Source organism: Oncorhynchus nerka, linkage group LG17 (genome assembly GCF_034236695.1).
Source record: "Oncorhynchus nerka isolate Pitt River linkage group LG17, Oner_Uvic_2.0, whole genome shotgun sequence".
NCBI classification, from domain to species: Eukaryota; Metazoa; Chordata; class Actinopteri; order Salmoniformes; family Salmonidae; genus Oncorhynchus; species Oncorhynchus nerka.
The window spans coordinates 23,918,293-23,944,102 of record NC_088412.1 but is presented as its reverse complement, the minus strand read 5'-3'; the positions used below and the strand labels follow the sequence as shown (position 1 = coordinate 23,944,102).

The window sequence follows — 25,810 nt, the reverse complement described above, 5'->3', positions numbered from 1 at the left end:
CACCATGCCATTGGATTTATGTTGAAAGTTAGGTGAAAAAAAGACGAAACTCCCTTGATGACTTTTTGCAAATCCAATCAGTTTTCCTTGTTGCTTCAACTTCATAACATTTAATTTGTGTTGTTGAAATGACATGGAAACAACGATGATTCAAACTATTTTTGAGCCACGGGAGTTTGGTTGCACCTTAATTCAGGTGGACGGGCTCGTGGTAAAGTCTGGAGTGGAATTGTATCAAACACATGGTTTCTATGTGTTTGATGCCATTCCATTTGCTCCATTCCAGCCATTATTATGAGCAGTCCTTCCCTCAGCAGCCCCCACTGTTTTGCACAGTGAGCTGTATGTGGTTGACCCCTTTCTTCTTCCTACCACAAAAAGTAAAAGACAAAATGTGTCTATCAATGTTAAGGTAGTATCACATTCTACCCATTCTGGGTTAACTTTACTTTACTACTTGCATTACTTAATTTGTCATGCTGCTATATAAACAACTTTCATCATAAACTTTAGAGCTTTCTATTGTTTTGCCACAGGAAGTCACACATATTTTCTCGTAAAGTTGACTGTAGTGACAAAGTGTGTTAACACATTTGGACCAAAACCCACAAGCTCTCGAAGCCCCTTCAATTTCTCTGAGCCACATTTACAATTTGACCACACAGACTTACTCATTGAGAGGTGGCATATGCCCTTACACTACAGTGCACAAAGTACCAACCTCTGAGGACACCTGTGACTGCAGAACAACTTTTAGCACAGCAGAAGTTTTTATGTATGTAGTCTACCAGTCTTTGTAGTTATTTGTGCAGCCGCCACACCTCACCCCTTATGTCTGGTTTCAGAATACGGTAAATGGTATGCACCTCCTTCCACCCACAGATAGAGTCCTTCCTCATCTCACTCAGGAAGGTACTGTTGCTATGATGTGCAGGAAGACAGAGTGAGAAGCCAACCTTTGAGCCCATGAAATGGACATCTGGAACAAAGTGATCAACTTGCTGTTTCTTATAGGTAGGGTTACTATTTCTTGCTATACAACACATACATGGTTAAACAATATAACCATGAAAATATTTGCATTTGCTTTTTGGAATTGCATTTTTCACAGCCCCTTGATTTTCATTGGGTTGTATACTGACTGACAAACTGCATGCACATGTCTGTTTGACCTCCTATTGTGAAGATGCCTTCATAATAAAAGCAATACTATTACAATGTAGGTCTCGTGGAAGGGTGAATAAGAGGTCTTAACTGTATACTGACACATATGGTTTGCGCATTTGAGTGACAACATTGGACAAACAGGTCCCCAATAAAAGTACTGTACTGTACATGGGGTGAACAAAACATTCGGAACACCTGCTCTTTCCATGACATACACTGACCAGGTGAATCCAGGTGAAAGCTATGATCTCTTATTGATGTCACTTGTTAAATCCACTTCAATCAGTGTAGATGAAGGGGAGAAGACAGGTTAAAGAAGGATATTTAAGCCTTAAGACATGGATTGTGCATGTGTGCCATTCAGAGGGTGAATGGGCAAGACATAATGTAATGTAAGTGCCTTTGAACGGGGTATGGTAGTAGATGCCAGGCGCACCGGGTTGTGTGTGTCAAGAACTGCAACATTGCTGAGTTTTTCACAGTTTCCCGAGTGTATCAAGAATGGTCCACCACCCAAAGGACATCCAGCCAACTTGACACAACTGTGGGAAGCACTGGAGTCAACATGGGCCAGCATCCCTGCGGAATGCTTTCGATACCTTGTAGAAGCCATGCCCCGACGAATTGAGGCTGTTCTGAGGGCAAAAGGGGGTGCAACTCAATATAAGGAAGATGTTCCTTGGGTTTTGTACACTGTGTATGTTCAGTTATTGCATGTGCAACATGATGCAATTATGGTTCTCCATTGTCTTACTCTGCTTTTCCCCTTGTCTGAATTCATTGAACTTCTCTTTGTTTCTAAAAAAACAAACAAATCGCTTGTGTTTTATATTACCCTCCCCCTTAGCACTCATGGCAACAGTGACGTCTGCTCTCAGCGCTGTGATCACGGAACCACCCCAAAGGACAGTGGAAGCTCCTCTTGGTTCCTCTCTGATCCTCATCTGCAGTTTTGAGCCCCAGACTAGTGCCTGGGTGAGGTGGTATTTCAACATAAACCAATCATGCGGTGATTCTAGTTCCAGTCAACTTTCCTCCCATAAGATATCGGTCAACAAGACTGTGGAGCAGAACGATGGAGGTCATGTCCTTCAGGAGTCTGGGAGAGCTTGGTCCAGACTGACTGTGAGAGATGTCCGGTACAATGACAGTGGGTGGTACTTCTGCCAGGTTTTGGCAGATATCCCTTACCTTAGAAACAGTAACAGCAATGAAACTCAAGTTATTATTAGTAAGTACAAAATAACATTTTCATCTGATACATCCTCCTCCCTTCAGCATATACATTTATGCACTGTGGTTATAATGGTAATATTTATCATACAATAGTAGCATCATTGGCAGCACTGCTAATATACAGTATATATTTTTAACTCGTTGTGTTCTTTATAATGCAGCTGGCAAGACGACAGAAGGTACCCCTCCATTGATGACAGGTAAATCCTCAAACTTCAACCATTGACATTCTCTACATTTTAGACATTTAGCAGATGCTCTTATTCAGAGCAAATTACAGGAGCAATTAGAGTTAAGTGTAGAATAATAGTGAAGACATCAAAACTAATGAAATAACACATATGGGATCATGTAGTAACCAAAAAAAGTGTTAAACAAATCAAAATATGTTTTAGATTCTTCAACATAGCCACCCCCTTTGCCTTGATGACAGCTTTGCACACTCTTGGCATTCCCTCAACCAGCTTCACCTGGAATGCTTTCCCAACGGTCTTGAAGGAGTTCCTATATATGCTGAGCACTTGTTTGCTGCTTTTCCTTCACTCTGCCGTCCAACTCATCCCAAACCATCTCAATTGGGTTGAGGTCGGGTGATTGTGGAGGCCAGGTCATCTGATGCAGCACTTCATCACTCTCCTTCTTGGTCAAATAGCCCTTACACAGCCTGGAAGTGTGTTGGGTCATTGTCCTGTTGAAAAACAAATGATAGTCCCACTAAGCGCAAACCAGATGGGATGGCGTATTGCTGCAGAATGCTGTGGTAGCCATGCTGGTTAAGTGTGCCTTGAATTCTAAATAAATGACTGACAGTGTCATCAGCAAAGCACGATCTCATCTCCTCCTCCATGCTTCACGGTGGGAACCACATGTGGATATCATCCATTCACCTACTCTGCGTCTCACAAAGACACAGAGGTTGGAACCAAAAACCTCAAATTTTGACTCATCACATCAATAGACAGATTTCCTCTGGTCTAATGCCTGTTGCTAGTGTTTCTTGGCCCAAGCAAGTCTCTTCTTCTTATTGGTGTCCTTTATTAGTGGTTTCTTTGCAGCAATTCGACCATGAAGGCCTGATTCACGCAGTCTCCTCTGAAAAGTTGATGTTGAGATGTGCCTGTTACTTGAACTCTGTGAAGCATTTATTTGGGCTGCAATTTCTGAGGTGCAGTTAACTCTAATGAATGTATCCTTTGCAGCAGAGGTAACTCTGGATCTTCCTTTCCTGTGGTGGTCCTCATGAGAGCGCTTGGTGGTTTTTGTGACTGCACTTGAAGAAACTTTCAAAGTTCTTGAAATGTTCCGTATTGACTGACCTTCATGTCTTAAAGTAATGATGGACAGTCGTTTTCCTTTGCTTATTTGAGCTGTTCTTGTCATAATATGGACTTGGTCTTTTACCAAATAAGGCTGTATACCACCCCTACCTTGTCACAACACAACTGATTGGCTCAAATGCATTAAGAAGGAAAGAAATTCCATGAACTTTTAACAAGGCACACCTGTTAATTGTAAAGCGTTCCACGTGACTATCTCATGAAGCTGGTTGAGAGAATGCCAAGAGTGTGCAAAGCTGTCATCAAGGCAAAGGGTGGCTACTTTGAACACTTGTTTGGTTACTACATGATTCCATGTGTGTAATTTCATAGTTTTGTTGTCTTTACTATTATTTTACAATTTAGAAAATAGTAAAAATATCCAAACTTTTGACTGGTAGTGCATATATGTTTGTCCGCGTGTACAGTACGTGTGTGCCTGCATGCATGTGTGGTTGTATCAATATTTTTCAAAATGACAATGTTGATTTCCATACTTTTTATAACTGTTTACAAAATAAATAAAAGTGTCTCTTTGAAGAAATCAATGACATTTTCCCCTTGATCTCCCTCCAACCAGTAACTCGGTCTACCCACTCCAATGCGGGTTTGCTTCTAGGCTGGAAGCTGTGGGTAGCAGTGGGAGCAGCAAGTGCCATACTGGTTTCACTGCTAGTGGTCATCTGGATCTTACTACAACGAAGGAGAAGCATAATACAAAGAGGTACAAAGATGTTTGTGCTATAAAAATGTATTTAGCCAGTAGTATACATACTTTTAGCTGTATTGATCTTAAACCAGATCTTGTGACATTCTATGGCAGAGAAGAGCAGTTTGTAGAGGTAGAGGACGATCGAAGCATATGAAACAGACAAAAGAAAATGAAAGAAAGCTCTGTAATAAAGATAAATAGCATAGCGCTGAGAGAGTGAGAAAGCAGTGAAAAACAGCAAGCCCTGTGCACTCATTTATAGAGCAGCTCGTATGCTGAAAGACAGGACTGAGAGTGTGCTGAATGAGAGAGCAGGTGATGTGGTTAACAGCTCAGAAAATGACATGTGGCGGTGTACATCAGATTCCATGTGGTTACAGCCTCTTTCTTTGCAGCTTCTCATCTGTGCCTTGTCCTTTCTGCCCAGTGTACGACCTTCTTGGGAGTTCAGGCTGATGTAATTGTTTCTGTGACAATTATTGTGGAGTAAATTGTTTAGTTTTTCTTGTGTGTTTCTAGAGAATCCTATCTATACCAATATGCCTGCAATAAAACAACCCTCTCCGCGTCCAGGACTACAGATGGACAAACAGAAGATTTCTCCCACTTCAAAATATATCAGGACCCCAGCTCCAGCCAGAACCCACGACAACAAACACATCAGGATCCCAACTCCAGCCAGAATCCATGACAACAAACACATCAGGATCCCAATTCCACGCAGGGCAAATGACAACAAACACCTCACCGAGATCTCAACTCCACTCAGGGCCCTTAACAACAAACCCCTCACCGAGACCCCGAATCCACCTAGAGCCCATGATGGCCAACATCTTCCAACTCCTGCCAGGGCACATGACCTCAGGACCCCAACTCCATCCAGGGCCCAAGACAGCAAATAAATCTTATAACCTTGACATTTTATGATTCATATTTCCTATCCTGAATCTTCCAACAAATCAAACTATCTCAGCAAGTACTTTAATCCTGTAAGTGTAGTGCAACTACACTTCTGGTCCTATCTTACAGAGCTATCACTTCAGTATTGTTTTTGGTTGCTGTTAATTAATTTTCCAGCAGATGGCATGCTATGGTAGCCTACTAAATTAGGATAAATTATCGTTGTCTAAATATTATTCTCAGGGTCATTTAAAAAGTTACCCCAGTTCAGTAAAGCATCATTTAGTAATAAGGAAAATAAGTGCTATTTTCTGGAAGGTAATTTGTATAGGTAGCCTTTGTAAAAACGACTTTGAGCAAAACATATTGGGCTTGAAACACATCTATAGTTGTTTATAGTGCATTCATAAAATTCCATATTTCAATCTTTTCTTGTAATGGTAGTGCAAAAATTGTGAACCAATAAAGTATGTGACTGGCAATTGTGCTATAAATTTACACAAAATCAGATACATACATCAAGTTCATTTTAGACAATGTCTTTAAAATGATAGTCTACCAGACAACCAGTTCAAATGTTATAATCCCAATTATAAACTGGGTGGTTCGATCCCTGAATGCTAATTGGCTGAAAGTCGTAGTATATCAGACTGTATACCATGGGTATGACAAAAATGTATTTTTATGCTCTAATTATGTTGGTAACCAGTTTATAATAGCAATAGGCACCTCGGGGGTTTGTGTTATTGGCCAATATACCATGACTAATAGCTGTGTCCAGGCACTCCACGTTGCGTTGTGTATAAGAACAGCCCTTAGCCGTGGTATATTGGCCAAATATCACACCCACTCAGACCTTATTGCTTAGATAACAGTGCCAACATTTTCAGTCAAATGAACATGAAAGATTAGTGGAATCTGAGTGGGTAGCTGGACAGGTAGGATGACTGAACAGGTGGTCACAGGTCAGGTGACAGGAAAGGATGAGACTGAGGCAGGAATTCAATTTAACCATAAAATGTTATATTTACTGGGTAGTCTGTGGTGGATTCATGGACGCAGAGACCGTCTGGATTAGACGGAGCTAAGGAAGAGAAAGCAACGAGATCGGGCGATGGCGATTTCCTCCTTTTATGAAGTTGAGATCTGTCGGCCATTTCCACCTGAACAAATTAAAGCGCCCCTGGCCCAGCTGAGCAAGTGGCCATGAATTAAAGGATTCTTCCATCAACTCCATGGGCCTTCTCTACAGAACAAATACAATGTATCTGTCAATCAATGTTCAACATTCAAAAATAGAAAAGCACATTGAATTAGAAATTAGAATACTAGAATGTTCATGAAATTTTTAATGATGGGATAAAATATTTATGATGGAATAAAGGTCAGCCATTTTGGTCAGGGAGTTGGTCAACCATGGTTTGCCAGTGCTGTGATAAGATAGTGTAAAATAATGAATTTGAAGAAAGTATCTGCAGTGTATGTTTGGTAGATAGAATAATTCCTCTGAAACTGGCTGGCTATACATAAATTTATCTTATTAACTGCCAATATGTCAACATTTGAGTCAAACAATTCAGTCAATCCACAATTCAGTCAATCCATTCAGACTGGTTGAAATCAGTTAATGATAGGATTTAGCTACACAAGTTGTAAATGCAACAGGTTCTGATATTGTATCATACAATAACACTTACAGCTTTCCAAGAAAACACAAATGTAGACATTCATTATCTGTTTACATATATATTAGAGGCTATTTATATAGAAAATAAGTATACAACCCATATGACAATATTTTAGGTTCACACTAATTCAAATTAGACTGGTTTGGTTGTCTCCCTGAACAATATAGCTGCCATTTTCACACCTTTCTGGAGGCTCTGACTAGAGGGAATATAACTACAGTGACTTTTTCGTAGCAGGTTAGAATAATTAACGTGGGAGGTTACGATACTTAGGTTAAGGTCAAGAAAAGGGTTAGGGGTAGGGCAGAGAGGAAGAGTCGAAGCAAGAGGGGTAACTAGGCCCAAAATCTGTCTTCTCCAGCAGGTGGCTTTTTTTCTGCTCACCAAGCGATGAGTTTTTGTATTGAGGTCAATGAGAGATTGTCGACATTGGTAAACAAAACAGATAGATACGTGTTAAGAGTGTACTGATACAAGTAGGACACTTGACATTACGGCAACTTTGAGATAAAACACCTTATATCGGAAATGTGCCTGTTGTTCACATGCATATCTGCCCTTTCCTTGGCTAGAATGGTAACACCTGATCTTACCTCCTCCCGACTGCCTTCCATTTTTGAAGACATTTATTTTCATTGTTAAAGCGGCCACTTGCGTGGTCAATATAAAGTATAATCGCTGCGACGAAAAGTCTACCCGTCATGGCCGTATTCCCTCAAATCACAATCCATTCTGGAATTTTTGAGGGTTTAATTAACTCTAGTAATTTAATAGGATCTCTATGGTCACGTGTTACTCAGCCAGTCGCAGCAGCCAGGTACTTGGTGGAGCCAGTTTGCATGGATTATCGCGCTCACTAGCCAGTACACGTAACAGATAGAGCCGTACAATCATATGGAATCAAATCAAAAATACTTTGGATACATTTCTAACGGTGTAGACTAAAAAGAAATACCACTACAGCCAGGTAAGTCGTGTATTGGTATTTCAACTTGCGCAAGGAGCATTCACTGTTGAGTTGTTCTTCATGGATGAGGTCAGTCATAAACAAGTGAAGCCCGCTAGTAAAACTAACTAGCCAGCCACCTTGGTAGCAGGTAGGGTGGTGGGACAAGACTATATTCGGCTTGCACTCTTTGTAGTGAACACCTTTGATTAGTTTTAAGGTGTAGTGTTAGTCATAAATACATCCTCGATATTAGCCCTATTAAAGTAAATAGTTATAGCAAGTTATTTTGATAACTAACCTTTTGCCCACCAGTAATTAATTTCCGTTCTTTATCAGAATCAGACATGTTCTATGTTACAGGTCTCATGACTCGTATTAACACATTTTGTTGTGTTGAGTTTAAAATTGATTAAATTGAGATTTTGTGTTACTGGTTTACAAAAAATGTCTATAATGTCAGTGAAATTATGTTTTTAAAAATGTTAAGCTGAAACCCTTTGGTATGGCAAGCCTAAAGAATTTCAGGAGCATATATGTGCTTAACAAGTGCAATAAGTTGCATGGAGTCACTCTGTGCAAAACCGTGTTTAACATGATTGTTGAATGACTACCTCATGTCTGTATCCCACACAGAATTATCTGTATGGTCCCTCAGTCAAGCAGTGGATTTGAAACACAGATACAAACACAAAGACCAGAGATGTTTTCGAATGCCTCGAAAAGAAAGGCACCTTTTTTATTTTATTTGGGGTTAAAAAAATAAAAGCAAAAAAACATAAGCAGACATTGAGTATCTCTTTGAGCATGGTGAAGTTATTAACTACACGTTGAATGGCGTATCAGTACACCCAGTCATTACAAAGATACAGGTGTCCTTCCTAACTCAGTTGCCAGAGAGGAAAGAAACTGCTCAGGGATTTCACCATTAGGCCAATAGTGACTTTAAAACTTATACAGTTTAATGGCTGTGATAGGGGAACACTGAGGATGTATCAACAACATTGCAATTACTCCACAATACTAACATAAATTACGGAGTGAAAAGAAGGAAGCCTGTAAAGAATAAAAGTATTAAAAAACATGCATCTTGTTTGCAATAAGTTACTAAAGTAAAACTGCAACGAAATTAACTTAACGTTTCAAGACAGTTCATGTTTGGGGCAAACATCCTCGAATACCACTTAATATTTTAAAGTGTGGTGGCTGCATCATGTTATGGGTATGCTTGTCATCGGCAAGGACTAGGAAGTTTTTATTTATTTATAAAAAGAAACCGAATGGAGCTAAGCATGGGCAAAATCCTAAAGGAAAACCTGGTTGTCTGCTTTCCAACAGACACTGGGAGACAAATTCACCTTTCAGCAGGTTAGTAACCTAAACCACAAGGCCAAATATACACTGGAGTTTCTTACCAAGATGACATTGAATGTCACTGAATTGCCGAGTTACAGTTTTGACTTAAATTGGCTTGGAAATCTATGGCAAGGCTTAAATGGCTGTCAAGCGATAATCAATAACCAACTTGGCAGAGCTTGAATAAATTAAAAATAATAATGTGAAAATATTGTACAATCCAGGTGTGCAAAGCTCTTGGAGACCCAGAAAGACTCAGCTGTAATCACTGCCAAAGGTGATTCTAACGTATTGACTCAGGGGTGTGAATACTTATGTAAATGAGATGTTTCTGTATTTCATTTTCAATAAATTAGCAAACATTTCTAAAAACAGATTTTCACTTTGTCATTATGGGGTATTGTGTGTGTGTGTGCAGATGGGTGGGGGAATATATATATAATCCATTTTGAATTTAGGTTGTAACCCAACAAAATGTGGAATAAGTCCAGGGATATGAATACTTTCTGAAGGCACTGTACTATAGACATAGTCCAGGTGTATGGTTGAATGAGCAGGTGAATCACAGTCAAGTCAAACATTGACCAGATGTCCTAAAGATAATCATACAAAAGCTCTGAACTGTAAGATGAGTGCTTTCACTCATAGATGGAACCTCTTTTTGACTATTCTCCCAAAGATGTCAACACAGACTGACTTTAAAAAGCTGAACAATAGGCAATATTTAACATTTATTCAAAGATGTTATGCTTTGTGATGGGGAATTGGGTTCCCCATGTGCATGTTGGGTATTGACACACAGCTGTTGTGGTAACATGATGTCAAATCCCAGTGCAATTGGTACATGTCAACTCTAGGTCTAGTGCTTTTATGCGCCTCGGAATTGGATAAGGACGCGCTAAGTTGTGTCCCAGATGTCTGTCTTTACTTGCAGCCTGTGAGAAAGACCCGATGTGACAGAGCCATATGAGTGAGAGGTGCTTTGGCATGCAGCCGGGAGAAGGGAATTATTATAATTATTATATTCACCCGAAGGGCACAACGACCACTAGCCACAAAAGGCATGGATTTTTTAAAGGGGGCATTATGGCCGCCACACAAAGAATGCAGCCAGGAAATTTGAGGCATTATCAAGTGCTTGCCAAATTGTGAACGAGAGACTGAAGTGTGTACAGCCTGCGCATAAAAAACAAAGCAGAGCTCATGCCTTTCATGTGGTTAACTTCTTATGGCTGAGATCCCGCTAACAGCCAGTGAAAGTGCAGGGCGCCAAATTCAAACAGAAATCTCATAATTAAAATTCCTCAAATATACAATTTTACACCATTTTAAAGATACACTTCTTGTTAATCCCACCACAGTGTCCGATTTCAAATAGGCTTGATTTTTATAGTAATTTATTTGTATTTGGCAATCTGCACGCTAGCGTCCCACATATCCAAGAGAGGTTAACATAAATCTTCAATAATGTTCCAACTGGAGAATTCCTTTGTATATAGAAATGCAATGGAACAGAGCTAACTATCACGTGAGCGTGCGAGACTGAGCTCGTGGCTCTCTGCCAGACCTCTGACTCATTCCCCTCTCATTCGCCCCCACTTCACAGTAGAAGCATCAAACAAGGTTCTAAAGACTGTTGACATCTAGTTGAAGCCTTAGGAAGTGCAATATGACCAATATCCCACTGTATTTTCAATGGTAATGAGTTGAAAACCTACAAACCTTAGATTTCCCACTTCCTGGTTGGATTTTTTTCTCAGGTTTTTGCCTACCATATGAGTTCTGTTATACTCAGACATCATTCAAACAGTGTTTTCTATCTAAATATACTAATAATAATACATATCTTAGCTTCTGGGACTGAGTAGCAGGCAGTTTACTCTGGGCATCTATGGGCACCTTATTCATCCAAGCTACTCAATACTGCCCCCAGCCATAAGAAGATAAGTATCCCCATTAGCTGCTGCCAAGGAAGCAGATACTCTTCCTGGGGTTAAGCCAGTTATATACAATTTAAAATAATACATGACATTACATTTCATAACACTTTTCACCACACATTGTGTTCCCTCAGGACACTACTCTACTACCACATCTCTACAACACAAAAGCCATGTGTGTGTATAGTGTGTGTGTGTGTTTCTCTTCAGTCTCTACTGTTCCATAAGGTGTATTTCTATCTGTTTCTTAAATGTGATTTTAATGCTTGCACGAGTTACTTGATGTGGAATAGAATTCCATATAGTCATGGTGATGTATAGTACTGTGTGCCTCCCATTGTCTGTTCTGGACTTGGACTGTGAAGAGACCTCTGGTGGCATGTCTTGTGGGGTATGCATAGGTGTCCGAGCTGTTTGCTAGTAGTTTTAAACAGACAGCTCAGTGCATGGAACGTGTCAATACTTCTCACAAAAACAAGTAGTGATGAAGTCAATCTCTCCTCCACTTTGAGCCATGAGAGATTTACATGCATATTATTGTTAGCTCGCCATGTGCATTTAAGGGCCAGTCGTGCTGCCCTGTTCTGAGCCAATTGTAGTTTTCGGAGGTCCCTCTTTGTGGCACCTGACCACACGACTGAACAGTAGTCCAGGTGCAAAACTAGAGCCTGTAGGACCTGCATTGTTGATAGTGTTGTTAAAGGAAAAGCAGTGCTTTATTATGGACAGACTTCACATTTTAGATGTTACATCAACATGTTTTGACCATGACAGTGTCATGACGTTGGCCTGTGGGTAAGGTTTATGCATACGATACATTTAAGTCATTTAGCAGACGCTCTTATCCAGAGCGACTTACAAATTGGTGCATTCACCTTATGACATCCAGTGGAACAGTAGTGCATCTAAATCTTTTAAGGGGGGGGGTGAGAGGGATTACTTTATCCTATCCTAGGTATTCCTTAAAGAGGTGGGGTTTCAGGTGTCTCCGGAAGGTGGTGATTGACTCCGCTGTCCTGGCGTCGTGAGGGAGTTTGTTCCACCATTGGGGGGCCAGAGCAGCGAACAGTTTTGACTGGGCTGAGTGGGAACTGTACTTCCTCAGTGGTAGGGAGGCGAGCAGGCCAGAGGTGGATGAACGCAGTGCCCTTGTTTGGGTGTAGGGCCTGATCAGAGCCTGGAGGTACTGAGGTGCCGTTCCCCTCACAGCTCCGTAGGCAAGCACCATGGTCTTGTAGCGGATGCGAGCTTCAACTGGAAGCCAGTGGAGAGAGCGGAGGAGCGGGGTGACGTGAGAGAACTTGGGAAGGTTGAACACCAGACGGGCTGCGGCGTTCTGGATGAGTTGTAGGGGTTTAATGGCACAGGCAGGGAGCCCAGCCAACAGCGAGTTGCAGTAATCCAGACGGGAGATGACAAGTGCCTGGATTAGGACCTGCGCCGCTTCCTGTGTGAGGCAGGGTCGTACTCTGCGGATGTTGTAGAGCATGAACCTACAGGAACGGGCCACCGCCTTGATGTTAGTTGAGAACGACAGGGTGTTGTCCAGGATCACGCCAAGGTTCTTAGCGCTCTGGGAGGAGGACACAATGGAGTTGTCAACCGTTATGGCGAGATCATGGAACGGGCAGTCCTTCCCGGGAGGAAGAGCAGCTCCGTCTTGCCGAGGTTCAGCTTGAGGTGGTGATCCGTCATCCACACTGATATGTCTGCCAGACATGCAGAGATGCGATTCGCCACCTGGTCATCAGAAGGGGGAAAGGAGAAGATTAATTGTGTGTCGTCTGCATAGCAATGATAGGAGAGACCATGTGAGGTTATGACAGAGCCAAGTGACTTGGTGTATAGCGAGAATAGGAGAGGGCCTAGAACAGAGCCCTGGGGGACACCAGTGGTGAGAGCACGTGGTGTGGAGACGGATTCTCGCCACGCCACCTGGTAGGAGCGACCTGTCAGGTAGGACGCAATCCAAGCGTGGGCCGCGCCGGAGATGCCCAACTAGGAGAGGGTGGAGAGGAGGATCTGATGGTTCACAGTATCGAAGGCAGCCGATAGGTCTTGAAGGATGAGAGCAGAGGAGAGAGAGTTATCTTTAGCAGTGCGGAGCGCCTCCGTGATACAGAGAAGAGCAGTCTCAGTTGAATGACTAGTCTAGAAACCTGACTGATTAGGATCAAGAAGGTCATTCTGAGAGAGATAGCGGGAGAGCTGGCCAAGGACGGCACGTTCAAGAGTTTTGGATAGAAAAGAAAGAAGGGATACTGGTCTGTAGTTGTTGACATCGGAGGGATCGAGTGTAGGTTTTTTCAGAAGGGGTGCAACTCTCGCTCTCTTGAAGACGGAAGGGACGTAGCCAGCGGTCAGGGATGAGTTGATGAGCGAGGTGAGGTAAGGGAGAAGGTCTCCGGAAATGGTCTGGAGAAGAGAGGAGGGGATAGGGTCAAGCGGGCAGGTTGTTGGGCGGCCGGCCGTCACAAGACGCGAGATTTCATCTGGAGAGAGAGGGGAGAAAGAGGTCAGAGCACAGGGTAGGGCAGTGTGAGCAGAACCAGCGGTGTCGTTTGACTTAGCAAACGAGGATCGGATGTCGTCGACCTTCTTTTCAAAATGGTTGACGAAGTCATCTGCAGAGGGGGAGGGGGAGGAGGATTCAGGAGGGAGGAGAAGGTTGCAAAGAGCTTCCTAGGGTTAGAGGCAGATGCTTGGAATTTAGAGTGGTAGAAAGTGGCTTTAGCAGCAGAGAGAGAAGAGGAAAATGTAGAGAGGAGGGAGTGAAAGGATGTCAGGTCCGCAGGGAGGCGAGTTCTCCTCCATTTCCGCTCGGCTGCCCGGAGCCCTGTTCTGTGAGCTCGCAATGAGTCGTCGACCTGGAGGCCGGCCTGGAGGATAGGGGACATAGAGAGTCAAAGGATGCAGAAAGGGAGGAGAGGAGGGTTGAGGAGGCAGAATCAGGAGATAGGTTGGAGAAGGTTTGAGCAGAGGGAAGAGATGATAGGATGGAAGAGGAGAGAGTAGCGGGGGAGAGAGAGCGAAGGTTGGGACGGCGCGATACCATCCGAGTAGGGGCAGTGAGGGAAGTGTTGGATGAGAGCGAGCGGGAAAAGGATACAAGGTAGTGGTCGGAGACTTGGAGGGGAGTTGCAATGAGGTTAGTGGAAGAACAGCATCTAGTAAAGATGAGGTCGAGCGTATTTCCTGCCTTGTGAGTAGGGGGGAAGGTGAGAGGGTGAGGTCAAAAGAGGAGAGGAGTGGAAAGAAGGAGGCAGAGAGGAATGAGTCAAAGGTAGACGTGGGGAGGTTAAAGTCGCCCAGAACTGTGAGAGGTGAGCCGTCCTCAGGAAAGGAGCTTATCAAGGCATCAAGCTCATTGATGAACTCTCAGAGGGAACCTGGAGGGCGATAAATGATAAGGATGTTAAGCTTGAAAGGGCTGGTAACTGTGACAGCATGGAATTCAAAGGAGGCGATAGACAGATGGGTAAGGGGAGAAAGAGAGAATGACCACTTGGGAGAGATGAGGATCCCGGTGCCACCACCCCGCTGACCAGAAGCTCTCGGGGTGTGCGAGAACACGTGGGCAGACGAAGAGAGAGCAGTAGGAGTAGCAGTGTTGTCTGTGGTGATCCATGTTTCCGTCAGTGCCAAGAAGTCGAGGGACTGGAGGGAGGCATAGGCTGAGATGAACTCTGCCTTGTTGGCCGCAGATCGGCAGTTCCAGAGGCTACCGGAGACCTGGAACTCCACGTGGGTCGTGCGCGCTGGGACCACCAGATTAGGGTGGCCGCGGCCACGCGGTGTGGAGCGTTTGTATGGTCTGTGCAGAGAGGAGAGAACAGGGATAGACAGACACATAGTTGACAGGCTACACAAGAGACTACGCTAATGCAAAGGAGATTGGAATGACAAGTGGACTACACGTCTCGAGTGTTCAGAAAGTTAAGCTTACGTAGCAAGAATCTTATTGACTAAAATGATACAGTACTGCTGAAGTAGGCTAGCTGGCAGAGGCTGCATTGTTGACTATGTAGGCTAGCTGGCAGTGGCTGCGTTGTTGACACTACACTAATCAAGTCGTTCCGTTGAGTGTAATAGTTTCTACTGTGCTACTGTGCTGCTATTCGGGGCTAGCTGGCTAGCTAGCAGTGTTGATTACGTTACGTTGCGTTAAAAGAACGACAATAGCTGGCTAGCTAACCTAGGAAATCGCTCAAGACTACACAATTATCTTTGATACAAAGACGGCTATGTAGCTAGCTATGTAGCTAGCTACGATCAAACAAATCAAGCCGTTGTACTGTAATGAAATGAAAAATGTGATACTACCTGTGGAGCGAAGCGAAATGCGACCGGATTGTTGAGTGCGGAAGTTCTGTTCGGAAGACGTTGGCTAGCTGTTGGCTAGCTAGCAGTGTCTCCTACGTTAAGGACGACAAATAGCTGGCTAGCTAACCTCGGTAAATTAAGATAATCTAAAACTACACACTCTAAACTACACAATTATCTTGGATACGAAGACAGCAAAGACAACTATGTAGCTTGCTAACACTACACTAATCAAGTAGTTCAGTTGAGTGTAATAGTTGTGCTGCTAATCGGTAGACGGTGGACTAGCTAACGGTGGACGTTAGCTAGCTGGCTAGCTGCAGAGCAGTGTAGACTGCGTTAGGACGACGAAATACGATAATTACGCAATTATCTATGATACAAAGACGGCTATGTAGCTAGCTAAGAAGAAATTGCTAAGATTAGACAAATCAAACCGTTGTACTATAATGAAATGTAATGAAATGTAATACTACCTGCGGACCGAGTGCAGATGCGACCGCTCGCTCCAACCCGGAAGCATAGCTTCTCCCTTTGTTCCTCAGGCTTCCCGCTCTTTCACTCAAACCCAACCCCCTTTCCTTTGTGTAACCAGCCGTCATGTCGGCTCCGTCCATCAGGGACGTTTTCTGTATGACATCATTTGCATTCTGTGTATATGTAATTCTGTGATTATTTAGTAAATAAATAATGAAACCAACGTTTGTATTGCTGATTCAACTTGTTAGCCAGGGTTCGTGAAGATTTCTGAAAGTTGTAAATTCTTGGTTGAGACTGAAATAAGGTGACGATTAATATTGACTGCTATTGATGTAAAATATTACTAGGTCTTTAAGAGTTTATTCGGAAGAAATCGTATCCTAGGAATACCTAGGATAGGATAAAGTAATCCTTCTCCCCCTCCCCCCCCCCCTTAAAAGACCTAGATGCACTATTGTAAAGTGGCTGTTCCACTGGATGTCATAAGGTGAAAGCACCAATTTGTAAGTCGCTCTGGATAAGAGCGTCTGCTAAATGACTTAAATGTAAATGTAAATAACAGCTCTATAAACATTATTTTGTGGTGCCCCGACTTTCTAGTTAATTACAGTTACATGATTAGCTTAATCAGGTAATATTAATTACAGAGAAAGGATTTTATAGAATAGCATGTCATATCACTTAATCCGGCATAGCCAAAGACACGACAACAGTTTACAATCCAGGGTTACTCCAAGCAGTTTAGTCACCTCAACTTGCTCAATCTTCACATTTATTTATTACAATATTTAGTGAAGGTTTAGTGAAGGATTTGTCCCAAATGCAATGCTTAGTTTGAAATATTTATGACTAACTTATTCCTTGCCACCCATTCAGAATTTAACTTCAGCTCTTTAAGGGTTGCAGTGATTTCATTCGCTGTTGTAGCTGACGTGTTGAGTCATCCTCATGCATACACACTGGTTTTACGCATGGCCAGTGGCATGTCATTAGTAAAGATTGAAAAAAAAGTAAGAGGCAGCGGTGTAAGGCATTGCAGTGCTGAGGCACCACTACATCCTCGGGTTCGATCCCAGGCTGTGTCACAGATGGCCGTGATCGGGAGCCCCACGGGGTGGCGCACAATTGGCCCAGCTTTGTCCGGGTTAGGGGAGGGTCTGGCTCGGGAGATTTCCTTGGCTCATTGTGCTCTAGTGACACCCTGTGGCGGGCCGGGCGCCTGCAAGCTGATTTCGGTCATCAGTTGGATGGTGTTTCCTCTGACTCATTGGTGAGGCTGGCTTCCGGGGTTAAGCAACCAGTGTGTCAAGAAGCAGTGTGGCTTAGCAGGTCATGTTTTGGAGGGTGCATGGTTCTCAACCTTCACCTCCCGATTCTGTTGGAGAGTTGCAGCGATGAGACTACCGATTTTAGATATTTCAAAATTGGGTAGATAAAGGAGGTAAAAAATAAGAAGGGGCCTTGTTAGCTGTTCTGGGGAATTCCTGATTTCTACCTGTATTATGTTGGAATGGCTACCATTTTTAAAGAACACACCCTCTGTGTTCTGTTAGACCGGTAACTCTTTATCCACAATATAGCAGGGGTGTAAAGCCATAACACCATTTTTTTCCATCAGCAGACTATGAGCGATAATATCAAAAGCCGCACTGAAGTCTAACAAAACATATCCCACAATCTTTTTATCATAAATTTCTCTGCTTGTTGAATGTCCTTCCCTAGAAGCGTGCTGAAAGTCTGTTTTATCAATTTGTTTTCAGTAAAATGCTATCTGGTCAACAACAACAAAAACTTTACTAAGGGTTGGTAACAGGCTGATTTTGGTTGACTATTTGAGCCAGTAAAGGGGGACTATTCTTGGGGAGCGGAATTACTTTTGATCCCTCCAGGCCTGAGGGAACACACTTTCTAGTAAGCTTAGATTGAAGATATGGGAGTGGCAATATCATCTGCTGTTATCCTCAGTAATTTTCCATCCAGGTTATCAGACCCTGGTCGTTTGTCATTATTGATAGACAACCATTTTTTTCACAACTTCCACACTCCCTTTATGGTACAGTTGCTCTAAATGAGAATGTGTTCTCAGTCAACTTACCTGGTAAAATAAATAACATTTCAGAATTGCAATGTTTGTCTTTCATAATTTGATCAGTTATACTTGGATGTATAGTGTCAGCGTTTGCTAATATTGCCAAATAAAAAAAACATTAAAGTAATTGGCAATGACAGTGGGTTTTGTGATGAATGAGCCATTTGATTCAATGAGTGATGGAGCTGAGTTTATCTATTTGCCCAGAAATTAATTTAAGGGTGTACCAAAGCTTTTTACTATAATTATTTTGTCTTCTATCTTTGTTTGATAGTGTACTTAATCTTTTTATTCAGTTTAGTCACATAACTTCTCAATTTACAATACATTTGCCAATCGTTTCTGCAGCAAGACTTATTTGCCATTCCTTTTTGCCTCATCCCTCTTAACCATAACATTTTTAAATTCCCCATCAATCCATTGGGATTGAGGTTTTTTGTTGTAATTTCCTTAATGGATGCATGCTTATTAGTAACTGGACACACTTATGAAATGGCTTATTCAAGTGAAGCGTTTGATTGCTCCTCATTACACACCAAAGACCAATAAACATTTTTTACATCAACAACATAAGAATCACTACAAAACTTATTGTATGACCTCTTATACACTATATTAGACTGAGTCTTTGGAACTTAGGAAAACCAATGTATGGCTACTATATTGTGATCACTACATCCAATGGATTTGGATATTGCATTAAAGTTCATTTCTGCAGCATTCGTAAAGATGTGATCAATACATGTTGATAATTTCAGGTTGATTGATAACCTAAACCAGATTTCGGGCACTAGTTACAGTTTGAAGCTTTTTCTTGAGTAGGCAGCTTGATGAAATCCAGAAAATATTGAAATCACCCAGATAATATATCTCTCTGTTGATGGCACATACATTGTCAATAATTTCTCACACGTTATCCAGATACTGACTGTTAGCACTTGATGGTCAATAGCAGCTTCTCACAAGAATGGGCTTTAGGTGAGGCAGATGAAGCTGTAGCCACATTACTTCAACAGTAGTTAACATGAGATCCTCTCTAAGCTTCACAGGAATATGGTTCTGAATATAAATGGCATCACCTCCACCATTGGCATTTGTCTTTTCTGTAGATGTTATAGCCATGCATTGCTACCACTGTATCATCAAAGGTATTATCTAAATGTGTTTCAGAGATGAGAATATGAATGTAATCTGTTACTAGAAAATTAGTGATTTCATTAACCTTGTTTTTTAAGCTACATATGTTAACTTAGCACTTTTCTGGGATGCTTGATAGTTTTCATTGGTTTACTGGGAAGCTTAGCAGAGGTAGACATGCTCATGTTATTTATGTTAGTGCAGGGTGAGCTGCACACAGTGGACTTCCTACTAGGGCACACCGCCTCAGTGATAACAGTATAACTCTGCTTCATAGGGACATGATTACTGCATACAATAGCTGTAGGATCAGCAGAGGCATTCAGGGGAGTTGGAGGGACATATGAGGTTACTTACATTGTCTTCCAAAGCCCCTGGGATAATGTACATTTGGTCAAGCATTATGACAACCCAGTGACACAATGGTATGAATTAATGGATCTGGGCTTGGGTCATTGATAAGTCATTGTCTCAATGCTGTGAAATGCTTATGATGCTGTGAAAGGATCCAGGAACCCAAATGATTTGGGTGGATCCCATCCTCCTTATAAAACAAGCTTTGTTTCCAGAAGGTATCAAAATTGTCAAATGTTACACCTGCAGAGCTGCAATAGTCACGTAGCCAGTTATGGAGGGCTAAGAGTCTGCTGAAATGTTCAATGCCACGATTGAGGGCCCAGTGCCAGATATTATGGGGTGTTTTGTTGGTGGTAAAGCAGAGACCCAATAAGTTCTTTAAAATTGATCTTCAGCTGTTCTGAGCTGCCTTTTGATAATGTCATTCAATCCCACATGAACTATGATAGACTCAATTTCCTGATGCAGTTTTAAAATGTTTGGGATTACTAAAATGTGTAACATACCTGTGGTCGATCGATCGCAGGTATGTTACACATTTTAGTCTATCAGGGCATGCTAGCAGATAGCTTCTGGGGAAGTAGATAAAGGGCATCCTTGCCAAAATCCCATAATATGCCTTTAACACCTGCCAAATGCGGGTAGAATGTTATGGTGTCAAATCTGATCCAAAAGTTGAACGAGCACGAGATGAAACATCATTGCGCGAGCAAACACTGAGTCGAGAGAGAAGAAAATGGTCGAGCGAGCAAGGAGAGGACCGGTCCCGCGAGTGCACAGGCCAGTCGTGCACAAATTTAAATTTAATAGCTTGCAAGTGTGACTTTGAGCGAGCAGAACATCATTTTCACAGATCAAAAATAAAAATGTCTTAAACAGTACATGTAGAACTGTAAGCAAAGAAACATGATTAATTTATTTGAACACATTAAATTGTCCACCAGCAATAGTCACTTGTCATTGTCAAGTTCTCAATCTCTCAAATTGCTCTCTCCCAAGTCTAGGCACCTTTTGGGTTTGGATATCCGGCTGATGTGGGAGTGATGGACAAATTCCTGCCATTGGCCAGTCCAGTGTTGTGATTACTATTATGAACCTTTTATTTGCGATGCACTGCACAAAATGAAAAGCAGGCAGTCCGCTCTAGAAAACATCATAAAACAAGTCCACTAATTGCAGGCAGGATCCAATATGTGACTCGTTTGTTGCGCATCACTAATTCACATGAGCGCCATTTGAACGTAACCCTTATTTTTATCAAAATGCGTTTTTTGGCAGAAATGCCTTCTGGAACATGTGAACTTTCATGTGCCTTAATAACAAATGTGTATGCCATTTAGTAAATGCAAATTAAATTAAATTACGAGCCTAGTTGGTTTAGCCATGGAAAAAGTCAGCAACCTTCCCGCTAGCCATGATTGGCTAAGATAATGAGTAGGCTGGACATCCCGAGCGACGAGTTCGGATTGGTGTGTCATGTAGCACACTTCTGTCTACAATATGAGCTGGTCAGTATGTGTAGGTAATCCTTTCTAACGCTACTTTAAAAAATATATATCACGTAGTAGAACTGCATAAGGGTTGCTCTTCACTTTTTGGAGAGCCGAGATTTGAAATCAGTGGTTTAGAGTATGATAGCTGAGGAGATAATTCTGGCGTTTGTCTGCATATTTGCAATCAAGAGCCGAAAAGGGAACACAGAAGGCCGTTTGTATAAAACACCTGTCCAGATTGCATCTTCAAACTAAGGGCAGAGAGGGAGAGTCTAGCTAGCTCAATTTTCTGATATTACAGGTTACAAATTTTGTCCATTTTTTCATTTCAAGTTAAAGTGTACTGTTAGTAGGATGGACAATAGAACGAGTCAAAATTCACCCGAGCGAGCCCATAGCAAATTCATGGAATCTAATGTTCGCAGAGCCTGTTTTGAGGGATGCTTAGAATTCCATTTAGCCTAAATGGCACAAAAGAATGTATCCCTTTTTATTTTACCACCACAATCTGTTCGTCGGATGAAACTGGAAAAAAACAACTTGTGTAGAAAGTAACATCCGCACCTCGATGGTGTCAACTGTGCTTATGTCTGCATAATGAGAAGGTAGGGAAAAATGAAAACTTCTGACTTTTTATGGCCTTGTGATCGGTGACAACTGAGCTCGCCCTCCAGACTTACATAATTACAAAGATGAGATTCTCCTGATTTTAAAATGGTGCCCGACTTAAAAATATATAAATATACACATTGTGAGGTATTTGGCGAAATAAACCAGCATGCCTCTCCATAGAAAAATAATGGGGGGAGCTCAACGTTTAAAGGGCAAAAATTATTTTGGGGCTAACATTGGATGACAACCGAGCTCGCTGCCCAGACTTACATAATTAGAAAATGGTGTCCGACTTTTAAAAAATCTAAATATACACATTGCGAGATATTTGGCAAAATAGACATACCTGTATTTCCCCTATATGAACAGGACAACCTCAAGAGTTCCATGAGTAATATTTTGTTGTTTACATTTTAACTACCAGCAACGTGGGCAGGTCTCATTGCCAACAATAGCGAAGCAGACATTGTGACGTAGAACAATGGGCTGGGAATAGAATGTTCGGAAGGCGAGTTGGTGCCACGGTGCTTAATAGGCGCTGGCAGGGTAAAAAATGCCCTAAAATGAGGCCTGTTTTTTCATGATTACTTCAAAACTACAGCAAGCAGCTGGGAAATATAGTCATATTATGCAACCGGGCTCCACGGTGGATGCAATGAACTAGTTTTTATGTTAGATAACTAACATTGAACCTGGTTGGTTAGCTACCTGCAGATTCATGCAGGGTAGTAATGTTATGAGTTGGGATTATGGTTCATTGTTTAGCTAGTTAGCTACATGTCTAAACAAAAGACTCCACAATGCAAGTCACTATTTTAATAGAATGTGTATCAATGCGACAACTGTCGAGAGCCAGGGCGAATTTACCAGCTACATCTATCTACTCCAATTTCAGAGCACTCTCGTCTGAGTGTGCCAGAGCGCAGAATAACTGACTAATTTATGAACGTTCATCACCCGTTGAGTATGGCCGGTGTCAGTAAATGTTGGCAAAAAAGCGTAATTACATTTTTACCAGCAGTACAGTTGCAATCACCAATGCACTGGATAACATAACAGCCTAACCAGCTCTGCTAGGGTGACTAAAATGGTTCCTTCATTTGTGTCTGGAAGTAGTAGCTAGCAAGCTAGCCAACGTTAGCTCGGGTGCTTGACTGCTGCTGTTAGGGCAGAATGCTCAGATTAACTCTACACCCAGAGCACACTGGGGCGGCAGGGTAGCCTAGTGGTTAGTGTTGGACTAGTAACCGAAAGGTTGCAAGTTCGAATCCCCGAGCTGACAAGGTACAAATCTGTCGTTCTGCCCCTGAACAGGCAGTTAACCCACTGTTCCTAGGCCGTCATTGAAAATAAGAATGTGTTCTTGCCTAGTAAAATAAAGGTAGAATAAAAAATAAAACTCTGGCACTCCAGATTAAATTTACAACCACACCTGTATTATAAGCCAGCCTTTAGTCTTGAAGTCTTTGGTTGTTTAGTACATAGCCTCACATATGAATCCGTAAAGAGATGGGTGGGGCAAAAGTTTAAGAGGCTGTGAAAGATGCTGAATGGGTGTAGACAAAGAAGAGCTCTCCAGTAGGTACCAGAATATTCAAGGGCCATTTTCTCAAAATCAAGGTTTATCAACTTTCAAAGCAGAATTACTTTCCCATTGTTCCTCAACTGTAGTGTATGATATACAAGTTTCTAGCTCTGAGACTCTACTGTTTATCCAAGGTAAAAAAATTTGCTCCATAAGGTCGAGATGGTCGGTTATGTATTTGGAGGGTTAAGCCCAGGGAAGGACACACACACACACACACACACAGCACATTGGGGATTTTGAATTATATGAAGACACAAAGGAGAGAACCTACTACCGTTCATCCAGTACATAACTAGTCCCAAATAATAAAATGTAAACTCAACAGCTAAACTCAGATTAACATGTCTGAATCATCTTTATTGACCAAATACATTTGCATGTATAGGAATGACTGAAATGGTGCTGCCACAAACAGAATATACAGACAAAAAAAATACAACGCAGAATTTCCACAGATCCATCCACATATAGAACACTATAAGCAGCAGGTAGCCTAGTGGTTAAGAGCGTTGGGCCAGTAACTGAAAGGTCGCTGGTTCGAATCCAGAGCTGACAATGTGAAAAATCTGAGCGAGGTACTAATTTCTCCTGTAAATCGCACTGGATAAGGTCCTTGCCGCCATAGGCGAAACCAAAAGATGCCCCCCCCCCCCCCCCCCCGACCCACAAAACTAGAATAGTCCCAGTATCAAAATTATGTTGAAAAGACATTGAAGTTAGGTTAAATTTAGTTTCTGAATTGAAGGTGAAAAGGTATTTTCCGAATGTTTCAAAAGGCGTTGGAGTCTGTCGGCGTTTACTGAGGTGTAACCTACAGTGTTGTCCGAAATTTTTAAGCTCTGAATATCAGCTACCCAACTTTATCAGGAGTTCTCATGAGCCTATTTGCAATGTGTTTGCACAGCGGGAAATGCTAAAAGTATTTTATTTTTCACTATAATCAGCTTGCCAAAAAATTGATGGATACAAACTTGAAACCACTGATCATGACAATGGGGTGAAACTCCTGGACAACAGTTATTCTCCATTTTGATTTGACCTGACCTGTTTTTAGGATATGTTTGTTAACATGAGAGCAATTTTTTTTTTTTTGATTGAGCTCCTTTTAAGTTAGGCTATTTGATCGGAGAAACCTGCATGATGTAAACAGTGTCCGTCTCATTACATTGTCATACATTTAATCTCCAGACTGTAGTAGGTTTAAGAAAAGGCCACATGCTCTTTCTACCATATCCTATATCTGCTCCATGATTTATGTTGCTTAGATTTTTTTTACAGAACGTTGGTGGAGCACTGCAGAGATGTCTCTCTCCAACAGCACTTTGGAGAAGCGCACTGGGAATGGACAAGCAAAATATTTTGTGCCCCTGCTTTAGACAAAGTGGGCACTACTATCAAAGTGCGGCATCAGCGCTCACTGAAAAAGCCCATATGCAACTGGGTGAGAGATTTTCATAGTTTTTTAGCAGAATTATGTGAGGTTTTATGTGTTGTTTGAGGTGCTTCTTGGTCAGTTTAGCTCAGAAAATGCCCCCTCTCAATCTTTTGCCAAAGGCGGCCGCTTAATCCGGCCTAATGAGCGGGCTGGCCGTGCACACACGTCTCCGGCCCTCCCCACCACTCACCAACAGCCAGCCTCAGTTAACAGCATGTCACAGTGAAATAGATTTGTTTTAAGAGAAATGCCACGGCGGCCGCGGGGGAATTTAGAAGTAGCCCAAAAACCTGCAACCCGCGACCAATACATTTCACCCGCAACATCGTTATCAAAATTGCCCAATTTGCGAGAAATGCTCGGACATGGCAACCCTGGTGGTCAGCCTCTGTTACTCTAGTCAGATTCTAACAGGCACAAGTGATTACTTGAGTGGCCCTGTTACCGCGATAACCTTAAAGGGGCAGCGGAGAGTTTGATCAAATCAAATGTGATATTTTAGAAAAAAAGACTTATCACAAAGTATTTAATTAAATTGAGCAATATACCATATTACTTCTTGCCAGTAATACAGTCATTGTTTTAAAAACATTACTAAGCATGTTCATCTTTTAATATTTTTTTTGTGTGTGTAATTAAAACATTTTTGTTTTAGCTGGTTAAAAATCTGAGTGGCTGGTAGATAAATAAAATAAAAATCTACCTACCACAGTGGCTGGTAGACAAAGTTGATGTTAGATGTTACTCTCAACACATGCTATTTATGTAGGTGGATTGCATCAATTATGGAGCTCTAGATTGCTTTTGACTCTTTCATGCATGATGAGATCAGTGAATGTATTGAATTAGGTTTGTTCAATTGTACAGATGTATATAACTTGGCCTTTGCGTTGTTCTCATTTGTTTGTTGTATGGATCTTCAAGCTAGTTTTGCTGGCTGTACTGGAAAATATTGCATTGCTTCATCACTTTATAAAATAACACCATTGGATTTCACACCATTGTGTTTCTCACATACTTCATGCTCCATTTGAA

General features: G+C 41.9%; 2 protein-coding genes across 3 annotated transcripts in view; both read left to right on the top strand.

Moving 5' to 3' along the window:
- The first annotated feature begins 128 nt into the window (after nucleotides 1-128).
- On the top strand, nucleotides 129-5,348 carry LOC115144932 (uncharacterized). 2 transcript variants are annotated; one of them, XM_029686085.2, is made up of 5 exons: nucleotides 129-1,014; nucleotides 2,015-2,398; nucleotides 2,565-2,603; nucleotides 4,300-4,443; nucleotides 5,005-5,348. In XM_029686085.2, the coding sequence occupies exons 1-5, from the start codon at nucleotides 972-974 to the stop codon at nucleotides 5,331-5,333; spliced, it is 939 nt and encodes a 312-aa protein (XP_029541945.1). In that variant the 5' UTR covers nucleotides 129-971; the 3' UTR covers nucleotides 5,334-5,348. The 2 variants fall into 2 exon arrangements, with proteins under 2 accessions (XP_029541945.1, XP_029541944.1); XM_029686084.2 differs by having other exon boundaries at nucleotides 4,951-5,348.
- A 2,546-nt stretch (nucleotides 5,349-7,894) lies between these two features.
- The window catches only part of si:ch211-129c21.1 (uncharacterized protein LOC563087 homolog), a 29,509-nt gene continuing 11,593 nt past the window's right edge, over nucleotides 7,895-25,810 (top strand). The window contains exon 1 of the mRNA XM_029686072.2: nucleotides 7,895-7,986. The gene's annotated coding sequence lies outside the window, so the exon portion shown is untranslated. The remainder of the gene's footprint in view (nucleotides 7,987-25,810) is intronic.

Coding starts and splice junctions, on each gene's coding strand:
- LOC115144932 (XM_029686084.2), top strand. CDS start 972: ATGGACATCTGGAACAAAGTGATCAACTTGCTGTTTCTTATAG. Junction 2,399..2,564: donor TGAAACTCAAGTTATTATTA/GTAAGTACAAAA, acceptor TTTATAATGCAG/CTGGCAAGACGACAGAAGGT. Junction 4,444..4,950: donor GAGAAGCATAATACAAAGAG/GTACAAAGATGT, acceptor GTGTGTTTCTAG/AGAATCCTATCTATACCAAT.